Here is a 23,770-nt window from a genome sequence, read left to right as displayed (position 1 = left end):
AGGGAGGAAGGGAGGAAGGAAGGTAGGTATAGCTCAGTGGTAGAGGGCCTGTCTTAGCATGTATGAAGCCCTGGCTTCCACCTCTAGCATCACCAGAAATAGGTGTCAGGGGTGGCTAGAGAGATGGCTCAGCAGTTGAGAGCCCTGGCTGTTCTTGCAGAGGACCTGGGTTTGGTTCCTAGCAACCACATGGTGGCTCACAATTGTAACTCCAGTTCTAGGGGGTCAGGCAAAACACTTATATAAATAAAATAAGTCAGCTTTTTGTTTGTTTGGTTGGTTTTTGTTTTGTTTTTAATTAGGCCAGAGACATGAAAAGTACTCAGGGTTCCTTTCAGCTGGTGTTGGAGTGATGCTATGTGTCTCTATCCCTTCTTGAGCCCTAGTAAAGGGCAGTAACATAAGTGGGGGTAAAGTGAACCCTCAGCACAGGCCCTTCGAGCTTCTTTTGGAGGTGGGGTAGGGAGTGATGGCTGATGGGAGGGGTGTGGAGTCATGAGGGAGGAGGATGTCTGCACTGTATTGTTCCCGTATCTCAGCTCTCTTCTGTCACCACAGGGCAGCTTCAGTGTGTTTCAGATCCTGCTTTGCACCGTGGCACATTCTCTTTAGGTAGAACTGGTTGGTGGGTGGGCATGAGGACTAGGGAGAAATTACCCTGAAAGAAAGAGGAGAGGGTGCCTGGGATTCTGGAAGATAGATGGCTCTCATGGCTGCTGCATGTGGGGATGAAGAGGATGTCTTGCTGAAACAAGCCTGTGAGCTTGGGAAGGGGCAAGCAGTGCTGTTGCAGACACAGAAATGCAGGAAGGAAGGTGACCAAATGGAGAGCTTAGGCTTCCCTCAGTCAGTTGCAGCTGCTTTAACCCTGAGGAGAACCAGGGCATGCGGGCAGTGAAAAGATAGAGGCTTCAGCAGCAAGTGGTGAACAAGACAGTGAACCAGGCGGGAGCCCTGTGAGAAAGAGTGCATGAGGAGAGGACAGTGGCGAGGACCCAGAACAGGGAGTCCGAAGTCTTCCACTGAAATGGCATTGGAGGAGTGGCTTTACAGACAGCATTTAGAGGAAGCCAGTGGGACAGTGGGCTGTATGTCCAGGCAATAAGCTCACAAGGACTTAAATTTCTTTCTTTAGATTTATCTTATGCATATGTGAGTGTTCTAGGGGATCTAGCATCATTTTCTAGACTCCACAGACATCAGGTACACATGTGATGCCCATACATACATTTAGGTAAAACTCTCATACACATGAAATAAAAATAAAGCATAATTTCCTAGAATTGGAGTTACGCCAGGCAGTGGTGGCACATGCTTTTACTCCCAGCGCTTGGGAGGCAGAGGCAGACAGATTTCTGAGTTCAAGGCCAGCCTGGTCTACAGAGTGAGTTCCAGGACACTGTCTAGACTACTCTAGGGCTACTCTGTCTAGAAAAACCAAAAAAAAAAAAAAAAAAAAAGAAAGAAAAAAAGAAAAGAAGAGCTGGAGTTAGAGATGTTTTGAGGCTCCATGTGGGCACGAGGAACCAAACTTGGGTCCTGGAAGAATAGCTAGTGATTTCAACTACTGAGCCATCTCTACAGCCCCAGGACTTCCAATTCCTAAAAGGCTGGAGAATAATAGAAACAAATCTGATATTTCTCAACGTATGAAAAATCATGTGAGATTTGGATTTTTTTTAATGATCTATTTATTTATATTTCACGAGCCTTGTTTTGCCTGCTTATGTGTCTGTGTGAGGGTGTCAAGAAACCTGGAGCTGGAACTAAACAGTTATGAGCTATCATGTGGGTGCTAGGAATTGAACCCAGGTCCTCTGGAAGTAGTAGTCTGTGTTCTTAATCGCTGAGCCCTGAGGTTCAGATTCCATTGTCCTTTCTGGGCACACAACCATGCCCAGCGTTTCTCTCTGGGACTTTCATTTTTCTGTACTGTGCTGATGGAGCTGAGTGATAGGACAGAGACGTAGTCACCCACAGGGCTATACATGTTCAATATCTCTGTGCAGGCTGGTTGGGAAGCCCCTATAGCACATGGTGCACACATGTGTCCTGGGTAGGTCAGAGATTCATCACACTGTTAGGACTGTATTTCACCTTGACAGGTATGGCCTCATTCCATTGAGATCTGGAGACAGACTGAACTCAGGGGGAGATGGGTGTCATCTGTGTTGCTGTGAAGGTGGTACTGCACTCTAAGGAAATCCCAACTCTAGGGGCACCACCAATGGCTGGTATGGTCAGGGTTGTCCTTTGCCCACATGGCTTGTAGGCCCTGTGGCTTATAGGACTGATCCCTTTGGAGAGAGTGGCCCCAAAGGTACCTGTCCTGAGTGAGGCGTTCCTGGGTCACTATGGTGTCCCTGAAGCTGGCTGCTCACTTACCTTTTCTCTTTGTAGGAGCTATCTGGAGGGAAGTCTTCTGGCCAGTGGGGCCCTGCTAGGAGCAGACGAGCTGGCCAGGTACTTCCCAGACCGAAACATGGCTCTCTTCGTGGCTACTTGGAACATGCAGGGCCAGAAGGTGAGATAAGGCAGAGGCAGCTGGATTCCATGTCCTTGGAGTCCTACCCCAGAAGGCCCCAACACAGTTCACTGGTCACAGCATAGACATAAAGATAGGCAAGTAGGCTGCCTTTGTCTCTCTGAGTCTTTATGAGGGATTAGGGTTGGCCATGCACCTGAGAGGATGGTCATACCTCCCAGGCAGCAGCACAGACTACAGTATCTGCTAAGAAGGGGTACTGGGCTTGGAAGTGGCAAGTAAACAATTGTGCTCAAAGAGGGAAACTTCTCTTTAAAAAGAAGCCATTTCTGGGACCACTTCCAGGTGATTGTGCAGGACCTTGCTCTGTCCCTGACCTGAGGGAGCCCAGTGGTCTTGACTGTTTTGTGGTCTTCACTGCAGGAGCTCCCAACGAGCCTGGATGAGTTCCTGCTCCCTACTGAGGCTGACTACACTCAGGACCTGTATGTTATTGGAGTTCAGGAGGGCTGCTCTGACAGGTGAGGCTCCATTCAGCCTCCACTATGGATTTGACCCTCCAGTGTCCTATATGGATAGTGCACTGAAGAGAGGGACCTGAGGCCCTCGTGGAACTGAAGCAGTGTGGGCCAGATGAGGGACCTCCATGCCTCACTAAAATGAGCATAAAAGTCAGTAGTGTTTGAAGTTTTGTCAGCAGTTGTCTAAGGGAGCACAGAGGCAGCTGAGAGGCTCTGGGCTGCCTCTCTTCTGGTCTGTACCCTGTGGCATCCTGACTGATGTCCCTGGGAAGTGGTTCCACAGCTGTGTGCTCCTCACTGTAGTTACAGGGTTTCCTGGCCTATGTGAGGACAGCAGACCATGTATGCTCTGGGAAAGGGAGCCTGACAGAGATGGGGCCCACCCCTGCCAGCCCATAGAGCACTGATAACTTACATGGGTCTAGGTGGGATTGGAGATCTGCACGTTCCCTCAGATTGAGGTCTTGGGCCTGAAGCCAACTCAAGGTCTCATGGTGCATGAAGACTCCATTAGCCTGGTCATTCTCAGTACAAGATGAGCACAGTTGTGGGGTCCCTTGAGGTCCTAGGAATGCTTCCAGGGGTTCCTTGGGTAGCATATGGGGGAGGGTGGAGCTGAAAGACCCCATCTAATCTGCTTCCTCCCCACAGGCGGGAGTGGGAGACACGCCTGCAAGAGACACTGGGCCCTCAGTATGTACTGCTGTCATCAGCAGCACATGGGGTCCTGTACATGTCCCTGTTTATCCGTAGGGACCTCATCTGGTTCTGCTCAGGTAGGCGATACCATAGGGCTTCCCACCACCTCCTCTCTTCATCTCTGTCCCACTTTGTCTCCCTCCCCCCCTCTCTCTTCCTCTCTCATATGTGCCTGTACCACAAGAGTACATGTGGAGGTCAGAGGACAACCTGCAAGAGTCCGTTCTCCTTCCACCATATGGGTTCTAGGATCAACTCCAGTCTTGTCTTCAGGCTTAGATCTTGCTGGCCAGCCCTTGCAAGGACGCTAGGTGTCTCCATATACAGGCTTTAATAACACGTGGACCCTGTCCACATATGGGTCCCCTCAGGCAAATGTGCACTTTGTGATTCGTATCCAGCCTTTGAGGTTCCCGTGTCTGAGGACACACACAAGCACACCTAGTGCAGCTGTGTCTGTGCAGGCCCTGAACCCCCGTTCCTTGCTCTGCAGAGGTCGAGCACTCCACAGTAACTACACGCATCGTGTCTCAGATCAAGACCAAGGGGGCCCTGGGCGTCAGCTTCACCTTCTTTGGCACCTCCTTCCTCTTCATCACATCTCACTTCACCTGTAAGTGTTTGCAAGCCAGTCCTGACACTGACTTGTGAGCCTCTGTCCAGGTGGGGCACCAGTTGCTCTGGGCTAGTGATGGGTTCTCCCTCGATAGAGTCTGATACTCAGAACATTCACTGTTGACAACCATAGTCCTGAGACAGAGCCCCACAGCAGACAACTGGGTAGTATTTTGGGGACAGTCATGGTATGGGGCAGCTCAACTGTCTATTCTGGTTTTGTCCCATAGCTGGAGATGGGAAGGTAGCTGAGCGGCTACTGGACTACAGCAGAACCATCCAAGCCCTAGCCCTGCCCCGGAATGTGCCAGACACAAACCCCTACCGCTCTAGTGCAGGTGAGGATTACAGCTGCACAAGACACTCCAGCAACGTGACTCTTTCTGTCCCTTGTGCCCTGCCAGCTTAGCAGAAACCACTGGTGGACTTAAGAGAATCATGGAGTTCTCATAACTGAAATAGCCATTGGGTTTGCAGCAGGGCAGATGGGAGTTCACAAGGTCCAGTGGCTTGTCCAAGGCTATTGTTTGTCCACAAGTCCTCCGTGCTGACCACTTCCTGGCCCTCACTGAGCTGTGAGAAGCTGATGGCTACCCTGCTGTGTGCATCAAAGCATCCTTTGCACCTAGACTGCACAGATAGCTTCCCAGACCTCTGCAGTTGCTGACCTTGGCTGCTCCTATTACTCACCTCCAGGGGGAGCTGCTACCCAGCTGTGATTCTGTCGGGAAGGGGACCCAAACAAAGGAGGCCCTGTCTCTTGGCCTAGAGCCCATCCATTTGTCAGCAGATTGTAGCCGATAAGGGGAGGCCAGCACCAATGTATTCTCCCACATGTGCCCAGGGGATGTCACTACCCGGTTTGATGAGGTCTTCTGGTTTGGAGACTTCAACTTCCGCCTGAGTGGTGGACGAGTGGCTGTGGAGGCCTTGCTGAAGCAGGACCCAGAGGTGGATGTGCTGGCACTCCTGCAACATGACCAGCTCACCCGGGAGATGAAGAAAGGTGAGTGGCCTGGGGAGCAGCACCTCAGGTGTGGCCGGCCCTCCCTGAACTCTTCTGCGTTGCAGGGTCCATCTTCAGGGGCTTTGAGGAGGCAGAAATTCACTTTCTCCCATCCTACAAGTTTGACATTGGGAAGGACACCTATGACAGCACCTCCAAGCAAAGGACGCCCTCCTACACGGTATGTAACTTGAGCCTGGCCTCAGGACACCTGCCCGCCACACCTCATGTCAGTGTAGGACTGACACTCAGCACACAGCAGCCAGCCAGGTTAGCCAACCTAAAACTGATTTTTAGTCCCGAGGCCAGTGACTGCATGCTCACAGCCTGTTGGGGGTGGAGGATAGTGCTCTGATGCATTAGAGGCCATAGTTGGAGTCACACCTGAGTCCATCTCCCTGGCACTAGGTGAGAACAAGCAGGAAACAGCTGCACTCTCACCTGGCTTTTCCACCCTACTTTGACTCTCTTTGGTATACAGTGGCACCTAGGGGACCCTGAACATTCATGAGAGCAAGGCAGCTCCTTTTTCTCAGAGGGCTGGAAGGGAACAGATGGCATAGGACTTTAAATGCCTAACAATCTTACTGTTCAGTGGGGAGTGCTCCCTAACTGAAATAGCTAGGCCAGACCTGCAGAGAATACCTGCAGCAGAATGACGCACAATCTCTGCTTCACCATCTCTTCTGAAGGACCGTGTCCTATACAAAAGCCGTCACAAGGGTGACATCTGTCCCATGAAGTATTCCTCTTGCCCTGGAATCAAGACTTCAGACCACCGTCCTGTGTATGGCTTGTTCCGGGTGAAAGTGAGGCCAGGACGAGACAAGTAAGCCCCTGCTCACCCCTCAGAGCTGGCTGAAGCTTTGGGGGCTCCTGCCAGTTCTGGATGGGATGACTGTTTTGAGGATGGATAACAGGCTTAGGTGCAGAGCAAAGCAATGTTTCATGTGGCCCCTAGGTTATTATGAATTTGCTTTTATCTGAGCCTAGGTCCTAGCAGTTCTCAGGGCATCCCTATAATCACCAGGTCACTAACCTTTGTGGTGCATGAAGTAGCTTGTCCTGTGATCTGGCTCCCGAGGGTTGAGCAAGCTCCTGGAGCACAGGTCCAAGGACACACCAGCATCACCACCTTTGGGCACTTCCACACCCAGGGTTGTGGTTGGGGCCAGAGCAGCCTAGATGGGATGAACCCTACCTCTGGACAGTGGCCTGTTTTCTATGTGGCACAGCAGGTGTGCAGCCGAGTGAAGCTCAGGTCTTTCCTCCACAGCATCCCATTAGCTGCCGGCAAGTTTGACCGAGAACTGTACTTGATTGGAATTAAAAGACGGATTTCAAAAGAGATTCAAAGACAAGAAGCACTGAAGAGTCAGAGCTCCAGTGCTGTCTGCACTGTGTCTTGAAGTTTTCAGACCAGGACTGGCCACTGCAGCTGGGGGACCAAGGTCACTGCAAAGAGATGGGCTTGTTCTCCAATGCTCTTGTAATGCCGGGGTTCTAATAAACCATGGGTAGGGGTTCCCCTGCTTTCACTACATACCCACCCCTCAGGACAGCAGTGGGCTGTGGCCAAGACAAGCCTCATCTAGATCATGTTCCCACAGGCACATGGCAGGGATTTGCTGAGTGGGGCACGTGGACACCAAGCAGCAGTTTCCCCCGACAGGAGCAGTTCTGACTTCTTGCCCTTGAGCACTCCAGTCTTAACCTCTCATTCCTGTTCTCATGCTCAAGCCCGTGTCCTAGATGTCCATCCTCTTAATAACAGCTCCTTTCCTCCAGGGAGGGATCAGGCAACCTCTGGGATCTTAGATGCTCAATGCCTAGAACCTGCCAGGACTAGAATTCTGGGATATTCCTAGTCATTTTGACAGGCTCTGAGGTTTTACATCCTGGTCCCAGGCTCCCAACCCCTAGTAGAGTAGGAAACCTCTCTCTACAGGCCCAGCCCAGCTATGTCAAACTCATAGTTTTCAGGAGCTTCAGACCCTTTGCTTCTGTGCTGCTAGTCTCAGAAAGGCATTAGAAACTGTGTTGCCAGGCAGCACCTTGCAGAAAGCTTAGGACTCTTCACTGCTCTCAATCTTACCCCTCCCTTCAGAGACATAGCCTTGAATGTACAGACACCTAGGGGCATCCACTCTAGTCTTCTAATTATTTATTTTTCCATATTTATATTTTTAAATAAATAAGGATATATTAAATTATAAACTCTTTCTGGACAAAGACTGAACCTTGGAAGAAGCAGTCTGCATGCATCTTGGGGCCTCAGGACACCCCAGGGTTTTAAAAGGGCATAGAAGTCAAAGGCAGCAAACTTGGTCTCAGCTGTCACCTGCTACTCATTCCCATCCCAGGTCCTTCTCCTAGGTGTTGTCCTTGCTTACAGCCAGAAACAGCAACAGGTGGAAAGGAAAAAGTGATGACTTGGAACTCCAGCGAACCATAGTAAAATAAGCCAACAAATGAGATGAAACTCACCAGCATCAGCTTCTATAGTATGGATGTCAGCAAAGCCAAGTCACTTGCTTCAGTAAACCACGCAAATGTACAAAGTGCCAGAATGTCCAATCAGTGAACTGCAAACTCCACCAGGAAGACTCCTAGTAACGAAGCTAGAACTGCTTTTTCCCTCCCAGACAGGCAGCCCTGGGCCTAACCTATTCCTGGCTTGAGTGAGGTTTGATGTGGCAGTTGCAGTTTTCTCTGTAGCTCTGGCTGTCCTGAAACTCTCTCTATAGATCAGGCTGGCCTCAAACTCGGAAAACCACCTGCTTCTGCCTCCTAACTGCTGGGATTAAAGGCATGCGCCACTACCACCCAGCAGTTTGGTGCTTCTTTGTGGACATTCTCTGGCACCTTAGAGAAGACTGAGGGAATCCTCAAACTTCCCAGTTTGGCCTGAAATCAAGATCATAGTCTTGGGGTAAGGGACAAAGCACATCCCTAACAATTTACATTTAGATAGCCTTTACATTTAGAAGGCATTTTAGTTGGAAAGTTAACCATTTAAAGTGGGAAGTTAAAAACTGGGCCTTGTAAATAATTGAGAAATAACTGGCTTGGTGACTCTTACTTGGAAGACCAGTAATTGAAGCCAAGGCAAGAAGATCACTGGCAAAATCAAGGCAAGAAGAGGCCATTCTTCTCTCTATATGGAGTTACAGGCCGGCCAGGGCTAAGTAGACCATTTCAAAAAACAAAGGGATTAAGACTGTGAGACACCTTCAGGCTTGTTAAAAAACTTAAGCTTTAGCACTGAGAAGGCCAGGTGTGGTAGCACTTGCCTATAATCAAGCACCCGGGAGGCAGAAGCAAAAGGGTCTCTGTGGGTTTGAGACGAGCGAGTGTGTCTCATAGCAAGTCTCAAGCCAGTCAGGGCTATTCTGTGAGATCCTATTTAAAGGGAAAAGAATGAGGACAACAATCCATGCCTGTGGTCCTAACAGTGGAGAGGCCCTGTGTGCTTTGTTTCCCTAGAGCCCTGAGACTTCCCAGCCTTCCAGAATGTCTACTGGCCAGACAGCACCTGTTTTGGCAGACACTCAGTAACAACGCTTGTTAGAAGAAAAAGCCACCTGTGTTTTGAGACACAAAGGTGCAGTGGCAATAGTAACTTTCATTCAAGTTTCCAAGAGTTTCACTGTTGGCACTGTTCACAGAGCTAGCTATCCTTATGCAGTGTTCACACCAACAGTAACATACACAGAAGCACTCTGCAGCCTGCCCTTGGAGGGACTCTACCGGAACAGCCGGTATGTTCTAGGCAGGCGCCCATCTCTGCTGGACAGCGCTGCCTGGATGTGCTCATAGGTGGGTAGGTCAGTCAAATCACCCAGGGCGGCTACAGCAGGCTTGCCACGGAGCATCTTGGAAGCAACCCTCTTGATATCTTCTGGCTTCACATTGCCTACAACAGAGAGTAAGAGGCAGTGAGGGCAAGAGCAGAGTTTCCTTCTCCATCTCAAACTGTGTGTGCACTCAGGCCGAGGAACCCTGATCTACATCATCCCCACCGCTGAGGGTTGTGGGTGTGGACTGCTGTGGAACTGACCAAGGTAGGGTAAGGGACGTTTCCATTAGGTGAGGAACTATAGTGGCTTAGAATTATTTTCAGGATGAGTGGTATGTGCTTGTACTCCCGGCACTTCCAGCACTGGGGAGGTAGAAGCAGGAGGCTCCGGATCGACACCAGCCAGGGCTACAGGAGACCCTGTATCAAATCCCCTAAACAACAGCAGTAGCAGCAGCAAATAATTTCAAACACACTAGGTCAGCTAAGCAGGATAATGCACTCAGAGCTAAACAGGAAGGTCTAGAGTTTAAGGCCAGTCTGAGCTGTTGAGTCTGTCTGAGACTTAAAAACAACCCAACACTGAAGGGCATAGCCACCCATCAGGAGGCTCGTGTTTAGACAGAGTGGGTTGTCATAAGTTCACTTTATTTTCCAGTCTGAAGAAAAAAATCTAGCCTCCTTCCCCCAGTGCATGTCCTTTTTAGCAGGCAGGCAGGCAGACACACATACACACAGGATCCCAGAAATCCATCCCCTAGAACCCAAGGAGGTCAGTACTTTCCAAGATGAGGCCTCTCATGAAGGCAGGACCATCACCTGTCCCAGACCACCAGGATTCCCAAGCCCAGGCAGGTGGACTGAGTTGTCTTCAGAGGACAGGTGCCCCCCACCTACAGTTCTGTTCCAAGCTTTAGACCCAATTCCAGAAGATTTAACACAAACCATGAGACACACTGCCAGAGCCACAGGACGGAGCCTGTAACAAGCTAGATTATTCCAGCCCAGTGACACTGTTCTACCACTACTACCTCCATCCCAAGACTCAAGAGCTTAATTAGTACAGGAAGGAGCTGGGAAAGGACTTTGGGGAAGCTCCGGCTTGTGGTGTGGCAGACAATAGAACTATCTGTCAGCATCAGGGACAATCTCAAATGAGCACAAGCAAGGCGTTTGGGCATACTCACGAATGAGTGTGCATAGCTCGTGGGGCAGCTTTCTTGAATGTGTAGCCAACACCTGCCTCCCCACATCCTCAAAGATCACAGGCCTGGACTCCAGGTTCATCATGAGCATGGACATCAGCTGTGTCTTAGCCCGCTCTAGCTCCACCTGAGGACCAAACACCACCAGTCAAATCTACAGCTGGCTCAAGCAGGCAGAGGGAGCTGACCCAAATATGTCCCAGTAGAAAGGCCTCCATGTGCCCAACAGTCTGGCACACTCCAAACGTGGGAGGAACTGAACTGGAAAAGACTGTATCACACCCAAGACATATATCCAATCTTTGCTGCTTGTCTGAATCACAGGAGAGCAACTTGCATCAGGAAGCCACATCTGGTTGCACAGGAAACCAGAGGTGGTTGATGAAGCAAAGATTCTGGTGCTCAGAGTTCTAAACATAGGACCCAGGCCACTATCTCCTGGTGCTACCAAGGAGGCAGCAGAATTAACAGTTGAGCTTCTGACCAGGTGTGAACTTCAAATGTGGCACCGAAGAATCAGGACCACAAGAGGACAGACGAAGCTGGGTGTATAGGCACTTGCCTACAAGGCAAGCATTCAGGAGGAGGCAGGGGCAAGAGGAATGCAAGCTTGAGGTCAGCCTGGCTATCTTATGTTTGTCTTAACACAAGTTATTTATGACTTATGCAATTTCAGGCAAATACTTTATACTGTATTTTATCTCAATAGATCTGAACTTAGTGGAAAGCATTTTATCGAGATATTGGTGGAAATACAGAGCATTAATTTTGGCTGTACTGGTAAGCTCTTTAACACTGAGCCATACTCCCAGACCCAGACCTTGGTTTGTTTTAGACAGTCTTATTATACATTTAGGTGGGCCTTGAACTCATCACCTCCTACTTCTACTTCCTGAGAGCCGAGATCACAGGTATGCATATGCATTAATTACTTTGCTCTGCAGTGGTTTTCATTTTTAAGCATATTTTAATTTTTTCAATAATGTTACCCTTTCTTCTTAAGACAGTATGGTATTTGAACACTGAGAAAAAACTTGCATTATGCAGAAAGACAAAATGCATGCTCGGGCAAATCACCTTGCTCTTGTGTGTGCTGGCCCAGGAAGTAACAAAACTTCCGAATATTTATCAAAAGACAGCCAGCCGGGCAGGGGCCGATCAGGTGGCTCTGCGTTCAAGGCCAGCCTGGTCTACAGAGCAAGTTCCAGGACAGCCAGCTGTACACATAGAAACCTCATCTCAAAAATGAATGAATGAATGAATGAATAAAGTCAACAAAAACGTGAGTTCCAACATAAAATGGAGCCAAGAAAGGCTAGGAAAGCCCTGCATTACTATTTGTCTTATGGTCATTCTGTAGGAACAACTTAGAGAGGGACACTGCCCTTGGGGAAGCACGAGGGAGGCTGCACAGTGAGCAGCTCAGCCTGGGGCTCTTTCAGCTAGATGCGGGCACCAGGGATGCTCCGGGCCTCACCAGATCCACCACTCTGCCCATCAAGATGAACTCCTTTGTGATGATCTCTACCATCTCTCGAACCTACAACAGAACGTGAGATGAGGGTGTGAGCTGAGCCCTGGCCTGCTTACCCCCCCCCCCCAATTACGTCCCTGCTCCCCAACCCAGAGCTCCAGAACTTCTGAAGAGTGTGCACTGGAGTGGCTAGACAGACAAGAGTGCTGTCCTCACTTGTCTTGGGTCTGCGCTGGCATGAATGCACAGGAGGCCTGTATCTTCATAGCTGTGGTGGTAGGAGGTTGCATTATACATCCAGTGGTGCCTGTGAAGGGACATATGGTGTCCAGTGAAGGTGACAGGGTAGTTGGAAGGTGTCAGCACAGCCCATGCTCTCAGCAGCCTGGTACCCACCGGTTGAGCACATTGAGGTAGAGCCTGGAGAACATGCCTTTGCCAGGCCCTCCAGCTGAGAAGGAGCCCCCTCCTCCCATCATCATATTCAGCACGGCGAAGGGGATGAAGTCTTCCTCCTGTGTAGTGCAGAGACAACACCAGTCAGTGCCAGCCTGCCACAGTTGCTCGGTCCCACTGGTACATCCATCCCAACCTATATCTGGACCCACCAGGAAGGAACAGCTCTCCAGTCCCACCATGATGTGTGTGAGCTCTGGAATTGGGGTTGGGCCAAGGCTGACATTTGACATGTCTCTCTCCACCTGTAAACAACCAGACACATGTTAATAAGGCCAGCAAACTTCCTACGAAAACAGCCACACTCAACCAGACACCAGGTGGCCTCAGCCCTGTCACCTCTTGCTTTGAACATGGGATGTGTTCATACTGTCACAGTGCTGGACTGTACACCAGGAGAAGCATACACACATTTATCAAAGTACATATCCAGAGATACATGGCACAAGTCCTCTGAGTTTTCCTGCCAAGTTACCTTGACGATCCCCCCAGTGTACTGTGCCACTGATCTGTCAACGTCCACAGTTCCAGTAGCTCCCCAGGCAGGCTGAACTCCCAGAAGGTACTTTCTGGCAGATTCCACCAGGTGCTCATGTTCCACGCCCACTCCAGCCAGTACCATGCGGTCAGGGGTGTAATAGTTCTTCAGGTAGGAATGTAGCACTTTTCTATCAATCTTTGCTATGTTTTCTACAGGGCAAAACCGGTGCAGGCCCACTGTGTTCTCCCTAAAAGCAGCCTGAGGCAGACAGAAGGAGAACAAACCCAAGTGAGAAAAAATCAGGCCCCCAACATGGCCTATAGCCATAGCAACAAAAAAACTGGGCATTATCTCCAGTTTGGCTCCATGTTTGTGTTTCTAGAAGCAGCAAGTTTTACCTCAGAGAGAAAATTTGAAAAACACATACAAGGGCCACAGAGATGGGATGGTAAAGACTGTAATACCCTAAGTGAGAACAGCTACCATTGCAGACATGGCAGGCTCAGAAGACTACAGCTATGAAAGGCCCACAAGTTTAGCACTCAGGAAGCTGAGGCAGGGAGATTATGAATTCAAGACAAAACCAGAACCGAATAGCAACTATCAAAAAAAAAGCACGTTCTGTAAACCTAACCACCCGCAAGGCCAACAGCAGGGAGAGGCACGTGTGGCCTCCTCTTTTACTTCATGAATCATCTCGGTGAGCAGTGGCTCTGGGTCAGGCCTCATGTTCAGGTCCTCAAGTTCAAACTGCACAGCCATCCTTGTCATCTCAATTTCTTCATCTGCAAGAGTCCAGACAAGGGTTTGGTCTGAACCAGCACAGAAGAAGACAGCACTAACCCTGAGCAGCTGAGCCTGGCCAGGTGCTATAGTCACCTCCTAGAGAAAGCCCTGGAGCACCTGCAAGGGAGGATGCCAGATGAAAATTAGGGACCCGGGCCTCTTGTTCTGTTCTGCAGACCTTTGGACCCGCTCCAAGCTCAGCTGCCTCACCTGCTGTCTGTTCTAAAACACACCTGTGAGGACACAAGGTGGATGTGGTAACATTTAGAAAACAGAAACCACCTGAGTCCGAGCTCCATTCCTCAGCTGGAGACATGCGGCCAGGCTGCTGTGAAACTGAGCAAAGAGCAGCTCGCAGAGCCCAGCAGCTGGTCCCTCCAGGATCCTCCTAACAGGATCCAAGTCCTGCCATCGCAAGGCTTAAAGGAGACCATGCAAGAGAAACCTCTGTAGGCATGGCATTCCTGTTTACACACAGGATGAGGGACATTTCTGAAAAGAATTTAAGTAAACCCTTCATTAAAGTTTCTTTTAGATATTTGAAAGTATGAAGCATTGTGTACAACACTAAGGGCTTGAGCACTGGTGCTCTCCAATGACTGGCACTCTCCAATGACTGGCACATGAATGCCCAGCTCTAACAGTGCCTCCCCACACAAAGTTATAGCCTTTCCAAAGCTCCTCCTGACCACCCAGCCACAGAGCCACACCTGTCAGGCGGGGATGCAGAACCACATCAGCCAGCAGGCTCACTACAGTGTCCAAGCCTTTGCTGTCAGCAGACACAGCATACATGGTGGTGTCTCTGGAAGGAAATAAGCCACAATAGCAGGTGCTAGGTTTACACTAGATAACAACTCAGGGATTGAGGCTCTGCATGCCAGCAAAGACTCTACCAGTGCCTCTTCCTTAGTGTGAAGGCCTTATAGGAGTCACAACTGCCTACAGTGAAGCTTTCCATAAGATATTATGGAACCAGATGACACTGGTTCTCCTATCTTCACAGAGGAAGTCTCACTCCAGGCTTCCTAGGCCTGGACAAATAGCCAGCTAGTCTAAATGAAGACTTGTTTTACATGGAACCATGCCCAGCTTTAGACAGCTGTCAGTGGCCTGCTTGTTTAGCTTAGCATTCTTACAGGCAAAAGCCAGGTCAATTAGAAAATCAAAGGATGTCAGAGAAGAAACTAGTATGGTATGCTTTCTGTCCCCAGCACTCCATCAGACTCGCTGTTAGTTTTCAGAGAGACTCCAAGAGGCTCTGACCAAGGATTAGGACATTTACACATGAACACAAAATACCTTGAGGTCTGGCAGTCACAGATACCACCATGTTTTTCCAGCGTAAGCAGAATTTCATCTTTGCTGTCAAATTGAGCAGTAGACTATAAAATAAAGCTTAAGTAAGTAACCCAAAAATCCAAAAAATATTAAGTTTACATTTGCTTTCAAACACACAAAATTATGTATAAATCTTTTGTGAGCATCAACTTCGAATCCAAATCAATAATACAAGTTCTTAAAAAAGAAAAACTGAAAACTTATAAAAATTACAAATCAGATACTGACCAAAAATGCCAATTTTTCCAAAAAATGAGCAATTCCACTCAGATATTTTGCTTCATATCGTGATCCTGAATTAATAAGAACTGGTAATAAAAAGAAAATTGACAAGTTAAGCCAGATATTCAAAACATTTAATCAACAGAAAGTTTTCAAAACCACGGCCAGTAGAACTTACTTCCTACGGTACAGAATTGTCCAAATTTATTTTGAGATGCCACACGAAGCCCATTGTCCAGAGTGGTAACTTTGGTTTCAAACTTTTCCTGTCCATCAACTATAGCAAAAATAGGCTTGGGCACTCCAGGTAAGGGAGAAGAGAGGGGGATGTTGGGGAATGTGGCGCCACTGCTGAACCGTCTGTGTGCAGATCCAAACCTACAGCAGAGCAACCAAAAATAGCTATTTATTCTTATCTTATGTGTTTGAGTGTCTGCTTGCACGAATGTATGCCCATCATAGGCATGCCTGGTGTCCATGAAGGTCAGAAGAAGGCTTTAGATCCCCTGGAAGTGGATGGTTGTGAGCCACCATGTGGGTGCTGGTAACCAAACCCAGGGGAAGCAATCAGTAGGCTTAACTGCTGAGCCATCTCTCCAGCCCCGGTCTTTTGGTCTTCATTGCCCACTCTGAACAGCAGGCTGAGTGAGAAACCAGTTCCTGTGTATATGGGCCTGGGCTAGCCCGGCCCCTCAGAGCTTCGCCTTGGTCGGGAAGACTCCAGCCGAGTAACTCTGACGACCCCTCCAACCAGGTTCCAGTCCCCGGCTCGTTCTCCAGGCCCAAGGCGGCTGTGCTCTGCTCCAGGGCCCATTCTCCTCTTTCAGTTCCCACCCGGTACCAACTCCGCCCGAGTACTCCCTTCCTCGCATCGAGATGCGCCTCAGCTCACCTGGGCCGCGCGCAGAGAGCCGCAGAGCCCCGAAGCAGCCGCGCAGCCGCCCACACTGCCGTCGCCATCGCGCCGCCGCGCTTCTGCGGTCACTTCCGCTTCCGACCCCGCCCCGCGGCGTTCGGCGCTGGCTTCCGGCCGCCCGCGCCGGATAAGGCAGGGGCTGGCGGCGGAGTTGTGGGCCATGGGGCTGCGGCCGGGTTAGGGCGCGGCGATGTCGGGCTATGCGCGGCGGCAGGGCGCGCCCCCACTATCGCGGACCCGGAGCCTCGTGGTTCCCGACGGTGAGCGGCGCGCGGCCGGGACAGAGCCGGGGGGCGCGGGCGGCGGCGGCCCGCGGTGAAGCCGCTCTCGTTGTCGCTTACAGCTCCTGCGTTCTATGAGCGCCGGTCTTGTCTCCCCCAGCTAGACTGTGAGCGCCCCCATGGCGGGGACCTGCACCCCCACCTCTTCGGCTTTCGGCCGACGTTTATGTGCTATGTGCCCAGCCCGGTGCTGGCTTCGGTAGGAGACACAGGTGAGAGTCGGGGCGCCGGCCACAGTGCGGAGCTGGGCAGCGCGGGGAGCCCTCCCCACAGCCCGCCCGCCCGCCCGACCCAAGGCAGGAAGGTCAGTGCCCGGTGGAGCTCGGAGACCACTTCAGCCCACCGGATTGGGAGAGGCCAGGGGCTGGACCTAGTGGGTCTGCGTTCCACCTGTAGCTGCTCCTAGAGCGCGCAGGAGTGTGTAGTTTACTGCGTCCAGCCTCCGGAGACAGCCTTCTAGTCCCAGACCAGAGCCTGTCAGTGGGAGTCAGGCGTCTGCTGTCTTCACCTCCCTGGACAAACGGCTGCAGTCATAAGGCTTGCTGTGATCACGGTGAGCTGACAGTGTCTTTTTGCAGATTTTGCCTATGGAAAGGGGAAATGTACTAAACAAGGCCCGTCGGGAGCCCATGAGACACGCTTTGGAGGTAGAGTATTATTTTGGTGACTCTTCTTATCCTCTTCTCAAGACTCGTGGTCTCCATGGGCTTTCAGGATGACAGGATGTAAGGGGTGCCCAAAAGAGCAGTGGAGATGGATGCCCAAGGATTGAAGACTGAGTGTGAGGGCAAAATAATTTAAGATGTCAGAGGTGCGTGGGAGGTGGAGAGGCAGCAGGATACAAGTCACACAGAAGTCCACTTACTCAGGCTGACACCCACATAAGATGTGGGTGTTATGAGACTCAAGCAACTGAGCGTGGTAGGTTTGGAGGTAGAAGCTGGTCAGCTAGGGTACTTGGAGAAAAGGTCAGAGGAAGGGATGGCATAGAGCAGTTCCTGGCACTGTGGTGTCTCAGGACCTTTGATTCACCTACAGGAGTACCCTTCAGCCCACACTGAGTGTGTGGCCTCAGCAGTCTACACACTGCTGGAGCTGGGCATGACTCAGAGGTAGACCCCGGACTTGACTTTTGGCACAGCATTCTTTGTTTGTTTTAAGGTGGCAAGGGTTGTCTCAGGGAGGCCAAAGGGTGAGAGCCTGTCAAAGTGGGCCTATTCTCCAACCGCTTTGGGCAGCTTTCCTGTTCTGTAGTGTTGTTTGGCTCACAGTTGAAATGTGATGATAACACAGGATGCTGGGCCCTTTCACAGTCTTTGTGGTGTTCGTTGTTTCAGGTGACAAACTTGAAGACCTTGAGGAAGCCAATCCATTCTCCTTCAGAGAGTTTTTGAAAACCAAGAACCTCAGCCTGTCAAAAGAAGACACGACCACCAGTCGAATTTACCCGAAGGTACATCTGGGAAGCTGTCAGTGGTTGCCTTAAAGGACATCTCTTGTACCTTACAGCTTTGGAGACAGACACTTGAATGTGGGGAGCCAAGCAAAACAGCTGTGGCTGCTGATGGAGAGGCTGTGGGTGGAACAGCTGTGTGGCCCCTTTCGGTAGACGAAATGGGCCTTTGTGGGAGCATAGAGAAGGCTGAGCATTGGCTTCCGGTCTGCAGTGTTTCTCTTCACTGTTTTTAGGAAGCCTCGAGGCACCCACTGGGACTAGACCACAGCTCCCCTGCCTCCCAGCCCATGGGATATGGCCTGGAATATCAGCAGCCATTTTTTGAAGACCCAACAAGAGCCAGCAACCTAGAGGAGGAAGAAGAAGACGGATGGAATAGAGCCTACCTGCCCTCTGCCGTGGAGCAGACTCATTCCTCTAGAGCTACACAGAACTCGTCACCCTGTGGCACCTACCTTTCCTTTTTTTCCAACGCATCAGAGCTGGCAGGTCCCGAGTCTTTGCCCCCATGGACGCTGAGTGACACTGATTCCAGGATCTCTCCAGCATCTCCCACTGGGAGTCCAAATGCAGACTTTGCAGCTCATGAAGACTCCCTAGGGGACAGACACCTGCGGACGTTGCAGATAAGTTACGAAGCAGTAAGTGAGGGGCAGTGTCGTAGAGAAGAGCTGCAGTCAGCTACTCCTGGGTGGCCTGCACTCAGGTCACAGACAAAACAGTCACTCATATAATAGCTTGCTATAGAATTGCCCTGAAGAGGGGCCATATTGATAGCTCAGTGGTAGTTTTTTTCTTATTACTTGGGAAGTCTTCGGTTAGATCCCAAATGCTGAAAAATAAGAAAGAAAAATGAATTTCTCTATGGAGAGCTCTCCCCTGGGTTGGTTTTGGCTGTGCAATTAGTATAGCAGGCTAAGAAGCACTGTGGTGAGCTCTCAGGCAGGCAAACATGAGCTAGCATGAATAAGTGGTCTTTTGGAAGTGTTGGCTAAGAGTCATCCTGCTGAATGCCCCACTTTGAAGAAGGGCCTTAAAATCACAGTCACCTAGAAATACTGAAGTATGTGGCCACAAGTCATCTCTATTAAGGGCTTTAGGGTGTTTCCATTTGACTTGGGGTGTTGATGTTCCAGAGCTGGGCATGGAAGTGCATGACTGTCATCCCAGCACTTAGAAGGTAAAGGCAGGAGGAACAAGAGTTCAAGGCCATTCCTGGCTATATAGGAACAAGTAGAGGGCAAACTGGGCTTCAGGAGATACTCCCTCAAAAAGACATTTCATGGACAAACGGGATGTGTCTTCACACCTCCAGCCCTGCCTCGAATCATAAGATTCCACCTCTAGACTGGCAAAAGGAAGTACTCCAGAACAGAAGTATGTTCTGCTTATGAGAGAGACATACTGGGTGTCTAATGAGGGTTTTTTTTTTTTTTCTACAGCTGAAAGATGAAAACTCTAAGCTCAGAAGAAAGCTAAGTGAGGTTCAGAGCTTCTCTGAAACTCAGACAGAAATGTATGTAAACTTGTAGTTAGGCATCACCTTCAAACCTTCTCTACCATTCGGGGAACTCGGTTGCTTGTCGTCCTTAAACCTAAAGCACCAAACACATTTTCCGGTTCTGTTTTAGTCTTTTTAAGACACAGTCAGCTGAATTTTGTCTTGGTTGGCAGAGCTTGAGAAAATGGCATCTGGGCCTTCCACTTGGAGCACGAAGCTATTCTGGCCAGAGGTCATTGCCACCCTGTGACTGCCTGAGGCAGCTGCTCCATCCTTGGGCTCTAGTGGGTTTCACTAGTTAATCAGGCTAAAGTGCCGTTGGAAGCATTCTTGACAGTGGCCTGGAGAACTCACCTCAGTTTTTCCTTTACTGAGGGTGAGGACGCTCGAACGGAAGTTGGAGGCAAAGATGATCAAGGAGGAGAGTGACTTCCATGACCTCGAGTCAGTAGTCCAGCAAGTCGAACAGAACCTCGAACTGATGACCGTACGGAGGGGCTCTGCTCTGGGGTAGTGGGCAGGGGACAGGAAGCTGCTGCAAAAGAGAACTTGTTACTGTTGCCAGAGTCCACAGCTGGACCCTGAGGTCAACAGGCAGCTCTCACCGGGCTAAGTGTGTGTATTGTGGTAGGCCAGCATAACACACAGCATTGATGTGCATTGTGTTTATTTTTGGGGGCCATAGAAACGGGCTATGAAAGCAGAGAATCATGTCTTGAAGCTGAAACAGGAAATGAATTTGCTCCAGGTGAGTAAAAAGAAAGGTATAACTTCCTGTGCTTTGTTACATCTCACAGCTGTGAGTTCAGGGAGGAAAAGGTAGTGTAAGCCAAGCATGGGGATGTTTGCTTACAATGGGAGTGTTCAGGAGGATAGTTGTACATTTAAGGCCAGTCTGGGCTACAGGGCAAGAAGCACCTGTTTTTAGTCGGCCAGGGCCAGGCTCATCTCCATGTCCAGACCTGTGCCTGCTGTGATGCAGAGGCATGACTCGATTGCCTGGTAGCACTAACTGTTCACCCTTTTTTCTAGGCACAGCTCTCGAACTTCAAGCGAGAAAATGAAGCCCTTCGGTCAGGCCAGGGTGCCAGCCTTACCGTGGTGAAGCAGAACACCGATGTGGCCTTGCAGAACCTCCATGTTGTCATGAACAGTGCACATGCATCCATAAAGTGAGTCCCGATGGCCCGGCTACCACGTGTTGTAGCTCTTCAGTCTGACCAGACCAGGAAGGGAGAGGTGCTCACTGGCTCTGTCACGCTATAGGCAGTCACTGACTGGCCTGGAACTATGTAGACTAGGCTGACCTTGAACTCATACAGGTCCTTCTGCCTCTGCACTAGAGTGCTAGAGTTAAAGGCATGCACCACCTCACCTGGCTTCTTTTTTGAGGGTTTTTTGTTTTTTTGTTTTTGTTTTTGTTGAGACAAAGTCTCCCTGTGTAGCCCTTGCTGCTCTGGCACTATGTGTAGACCAGGCTAGCCTCAGACTCGTAGAAATTTCCTGCTTCTATTTCCCAAGTTCTGAAACAAGGTATGCATTATCATGCCCATTTTAGGATTATTTTTAATCTGTTTCAGAGAACTTCCCACTAATAGATGTGGATGATGGCATGACTCTGAATCCAGCTTCTTTACCTGTGTACACGCTGCAGCTCTAACTAAAGGGGATGATATAGCTTACCCCTATCCAGAAGACTGCCACAGTGAGCATACTGTGCGCCAGTCAGTTGCTGATGGTAATGGTGATTAAACACTCACTAAAGCTTCAGCTTGTTATTAAACCAGTCGAGATGTATTTAATTCATCCAACCTATTAACACGAAAGCATAGTAGTCCTCCTCGTAGCTTTCCTCATGACTAGAAATAGGGCTTGCAATGATTGCTGCCCACATCATTGAGAGTACTGCACCATCAGCTTGGCCTAAGCAAAGAGAATTCAGAATCACTTTCTGATGAACTTGTCTGGCTTTCAACCCACCATCTTAGTTGCCTTCGCTGAGCTTTGCTATAGAGTGGCTGGCCAGTGCACAAGCACATGGGCCTGAGGACAGCCACACAGAGTCCTGTGTGGCAAACCATGGTTGATGTGAGGAGTTTTCTCTCTGGGCTCTCTCCTTTAGATCTGTCTCTGGCTACTCTTGCACAGCTAGAATAATGGCCCTGGTCTCTGTGTTCTAGGCAGCTGGTGTCTGGAGCAGAGACACTGAACCTTGTTGCTGAAATCCTCAAGTCTATCGACAGAATTACTGAGGTTAAAGATGAGGCAGACTCCTGAGAAGCTCTGCCTGTCACCGGGTCCCATCACTTCTGCACTGACGGCACCACACATCTTCCGGATGTGTTCCTAACTATGCAGTCCTCACCAAAGCATTTCACAGCCTAACCATGTAACTGGCCACCTGCAGTACGGGCCTCCTTCCACCAGTCGCTCCGAACAGTTTACATGAAGTCCTTTGGGGGAGGTCCCACTGTTTGATAGACTCATTAATTTACTGGAAGACATTTTTATAAAACCCAGCAATTTTTAGAAACCACTAAAGCTGAAACGACAGTTTTGTAAGAAGCTTCTTCCACTGTCTCCTCAAATTTACTGTAGGATGAGCTCGGGCTCAGCCTCAGTTCTATCAGGCAGAACACTAAGTGAGCCAGTGTGGAAGTGAGCATCCTGTACAGGGACTTGTGCTGTCATTCAGTGCCTCACCAGCAGATGGTTGACACTGTGGCCTTCACAGGATGGCTCTTGCTGTCAGCAGCCTCACTGAGGCAGCACCACTTGGTAGATGCTGCTGTCCTCCCACCAGACCATAGGACCAAGGTCACAGACAGTGCACATTACAAAGCTTCATACACTCAGTACCGTGGCTGTCGGCTTTGATGCATGGTAATGTGTCGGTGTGCCTTTTGCATAGTGCAGTTCAGACTGGAGTTAAAGCACACACCGCCTGAAGGGTCAGTACCAGCTCTTTGGGCTGTCTGGCTGGTTTTTGAAGGGCAAGCAAGACATAAGCAGCACCCTGTACTGTGCTAAAGGGTCACGGTTTGGGGGCCACTTTCCTATAGATTTTTTAAATTTTCCTTTTCCCCTCCTGTTGAGATCGACAGCTTTCTTATCTAAATAAATCCTGAAGATCATTTTTACTGCTTTATCATTCTGGCTTAGTTAGGAATCCACACTTGAGAGCTACCATGCTCTTTTAACCTCAAAGGCTGCATCTCAAGAGGGTTGAGATTGCTGGTTTATCAGATCTTCAGGTTCTTGACTCCTGGAGTCAGGCATATCACAAGAGCCACTACATTGTCAGTGTGCTGGATGAGCCACATCCTAGCTCCACACTGAGGCTGGGTGGACGGAAGCCTAGCAGCAACTCTTTAGACAAGGCATTAAACTACTGGGCCCTTTAACTCACAAGGACTGTTACAGCTTTTCAGAAGCCATCCCCACCCCTACTGTTGGTGTTAGTGCCTCAGCAGACCAGAGTGCAAGATGGAGGGACCCATAGGAAGATGAGGCTCGTGTTCCCTCTACCCATATGGCTTGAGGCAAAGCTGCCATCAAGAGGAGCCCTCGGCCTGCCTCCACCACCACAAGTGAGTGGGGTGAGGAGAGTTGCACAGCTGTTTGTACACTATTCTCTTCATTTATGTATGAAGTGTTCCTAGATTAAAATTATACAAGCACCATAGAGCATGGTGGTGCATGCCTTTTATTCATAGTACCATGGAACAAAGGCAGAAAGATCTAGATTGGTCTGTTCTACATAAACTCTGTCAAAAAAAAAAAATCCCCAAACCACAAAGTACCCTAGGGAAATTTGCCCAACAGTTTGTACCAGGCTTGCCCCATACAAGAAGGTCCTACACCAGGAACCTGCAGGTCTCAATGTCCCAGACTCACTCTGGCCAAACCCAACTCTGGGCCAGACTTGATATGTCTCTTACCTTTTTTGAAACAAGGTCTATATAGTTTCAAAACTTGCTATGTTGTATATTAGGCTGGATTTGAACTCAGATATACATGCCTACCTCTGCTTCCTGAGTGCTGGATTAAAGAGATGTGCTATCACTCTTTGCTTTCATGACTTTGTCCCCACTCCCCACTCCAGTAGTGTTGCAGGTGACTTTTAGTTCTCCATAAGAGAACTTTCCCAGCTCCCACAAATTGGCAAGTGGCCAGGCTTGGTTTTCACCAGCCTTGAGCCTCAAGCCACTGCCATGCTTCTACCACTCATGCATTATTAGGCACTAGGAAGACCCAGCTTCCTGGGGATAGTAGAATTAAAGAAGCTGTGAGTAATAAGATTGGTATTTTGTTTCCTAAGAGTGAGACCGACCTTCCCGCCCCCCACCCCCGACTCCCCTTAGCCAGCAGCTCTGTGATGTTTTGGCCAGGCAGAATATTCCTCAGTGAATGAATGTCCACTTCTGGCGGTTCCAGGTTGTGGGCTCCGAGGACGCCATACGCAGCAAAGTACTTGGCGACACACTGATCATTCATTTATCCAAAGTCAGAACACCGGGGACTAA

The 23,770-nt window shown here is 49.8% G+C and overlaps 3 protein-coding genes and 1 long non-coding RNA gene across 5 annotated transcripts in view; 2 read left to right on the top strand and 2 right to left on the bottom strand.

Moving 5' to 3' along the window:
• The window catches only part of Inpp5e (inositol polyphosphate-5-phosphatase E), a 12,466-nt gene extending 4,901 nt beyond the window's left edge, over positions 1–7,565 (top strand). Inside the window, exons 2-10 of the mRNA XM_028772796.1 lie at positions 2,401–2,524; positions 2,909–3,006; positions 3,658–3,782; positions 4,199–4,318; positions 4,551–4,658; positions 5,165–5,326; positions 5,392–5,507; positions 6,019–6,155; positions 6,603–7,565. Coding sequence (XP_028628629.1) covers positions 2,401–2,524; positions 2,909–3,006; positions 3,658–3,782; positions 4,199–4,318; positions 4,551–4,658; positions 5,165–5,326; positions 5,392–5,507; positions 6,019–6,155; positions 6,603–6,735 — 1,123 coding nt within the window. The 3' untranslated portion in view covers positions 6,736–7,565. The remainder of the gene's footprint in view (positions 1–2,400; positions 2,525–2,908; positions 3,007–3,657; positions 3,783–4,198; positions 4,319–4,550; positions 4,659–5,164; positions 5,327–5,391; positions 5,508–6,018; positions 6,156–6,602) is intronic.
• Positions 248–5,460, bottom strand: LOC114625516. The gene is made up of 3 exons (XR_003712090.1): positions 3,422–5,460; positions 2,386–2,567; positions 248–658 (listed from the first exon to the last, which is right to left on the bottom strand). It is a non-coding gene; the product is annotated as an uncharacterized LOC114625516 (long non-coding RNA).
• A 238-nt stretch (positions 7,566–7,803) lies between the features above and the next one.
• Pmpca (peptidase, mitochondrial processing alpha subunit) lies at positions 7,804–16,058 on the bottom strand. Its single transcript, XM_028772795.1, has 13 exons — positions 15,983–16,058; positions 15,269–15,468; positions 15,097–15,176; positions 14,830–14,912; positions 14,238–14,332; positions 13,426–13,526; positions 12,736–12,999; positions 12,413–12,505; positions 12,201–12,319; positions 12,021–12,111; positions 11,808–11,870; positions 10,313–10,457; positions 7,804–9,242 (listed from the first exon to the last, which is right to left on the bottom strand). Exons 1-13 carry the CDS (start codon positions 16,048–16,050, stop codon positions 9,073–9,075), a joined length of 1,572 nt encoding a protein of 523 aa, XP_028628628.1. The 5' UTR covers positions 16,051–16,058; the 3' UTR covers positions 7,804–9,072.
• Positions 16,059–16,154: 96 nt separating this feature from the next.
• Entr1 (endosome associated trafficking regulator 1) lies at positions 16,155–22,927 on the top strand. Of its 2 annotated transcripts, XM_028772924.1 has the most exons (10): positions 16,182–16,266; positions 16,350–16,499; positions 16,866–16,934; positions 17,625–17,740; positions 17,977–18,384; positions 19,186–19,259; positions 19,620–19,731; positions 19,930–19,992; positions 20,277–20,416; positions 21,425–22,927. In XM_028772924.1, exons 1-10 carry the CDS (start codon positions 16,197–16,199, stop codon positions 21,519–21,521), a joined length of 1,299 nt encoding a protein of 432 aa, XP_028628757.1. In that variant the 5' UTR covers positions 16,182–16,196; the 3' UTR covers positions 21,522–22,927. The 2 variants fall into 2 exon arrangements, with proteins under 2 accessions (XP_028628756.1, XP_028628757.1); XM_028772923.1 differs by lacking the exon at positions 16,350–16,499 and having other exon boundaries at positions 16,155–16,266.
• Positions 22,928–23,770: the final 843 nt, after the last annotated feature.

The sequence above is a fragment of the Grammomys surdaster genome, unplaced genomic scaffold (assembly GCF_004785775.1).
Source record: "Grammomys surdaster isolate TR1022 unplaced genomic scaffold, NIH_TR_1.0 219, whole genome shotgun sequence".
In the NCBI taxonomy this organism is placed as follows: domain Eukaryota; kingdom Metazoa; phylum Chordata; class Mammalia; order Rodentia; family Muridae; genus Grammomys; species Grammomys surdaster.
The sequence above is the reverse complement of the archived record's forward strand: the minus strand, read 5'-3'. Positions and strand labels throughout refer to the sequence as shown.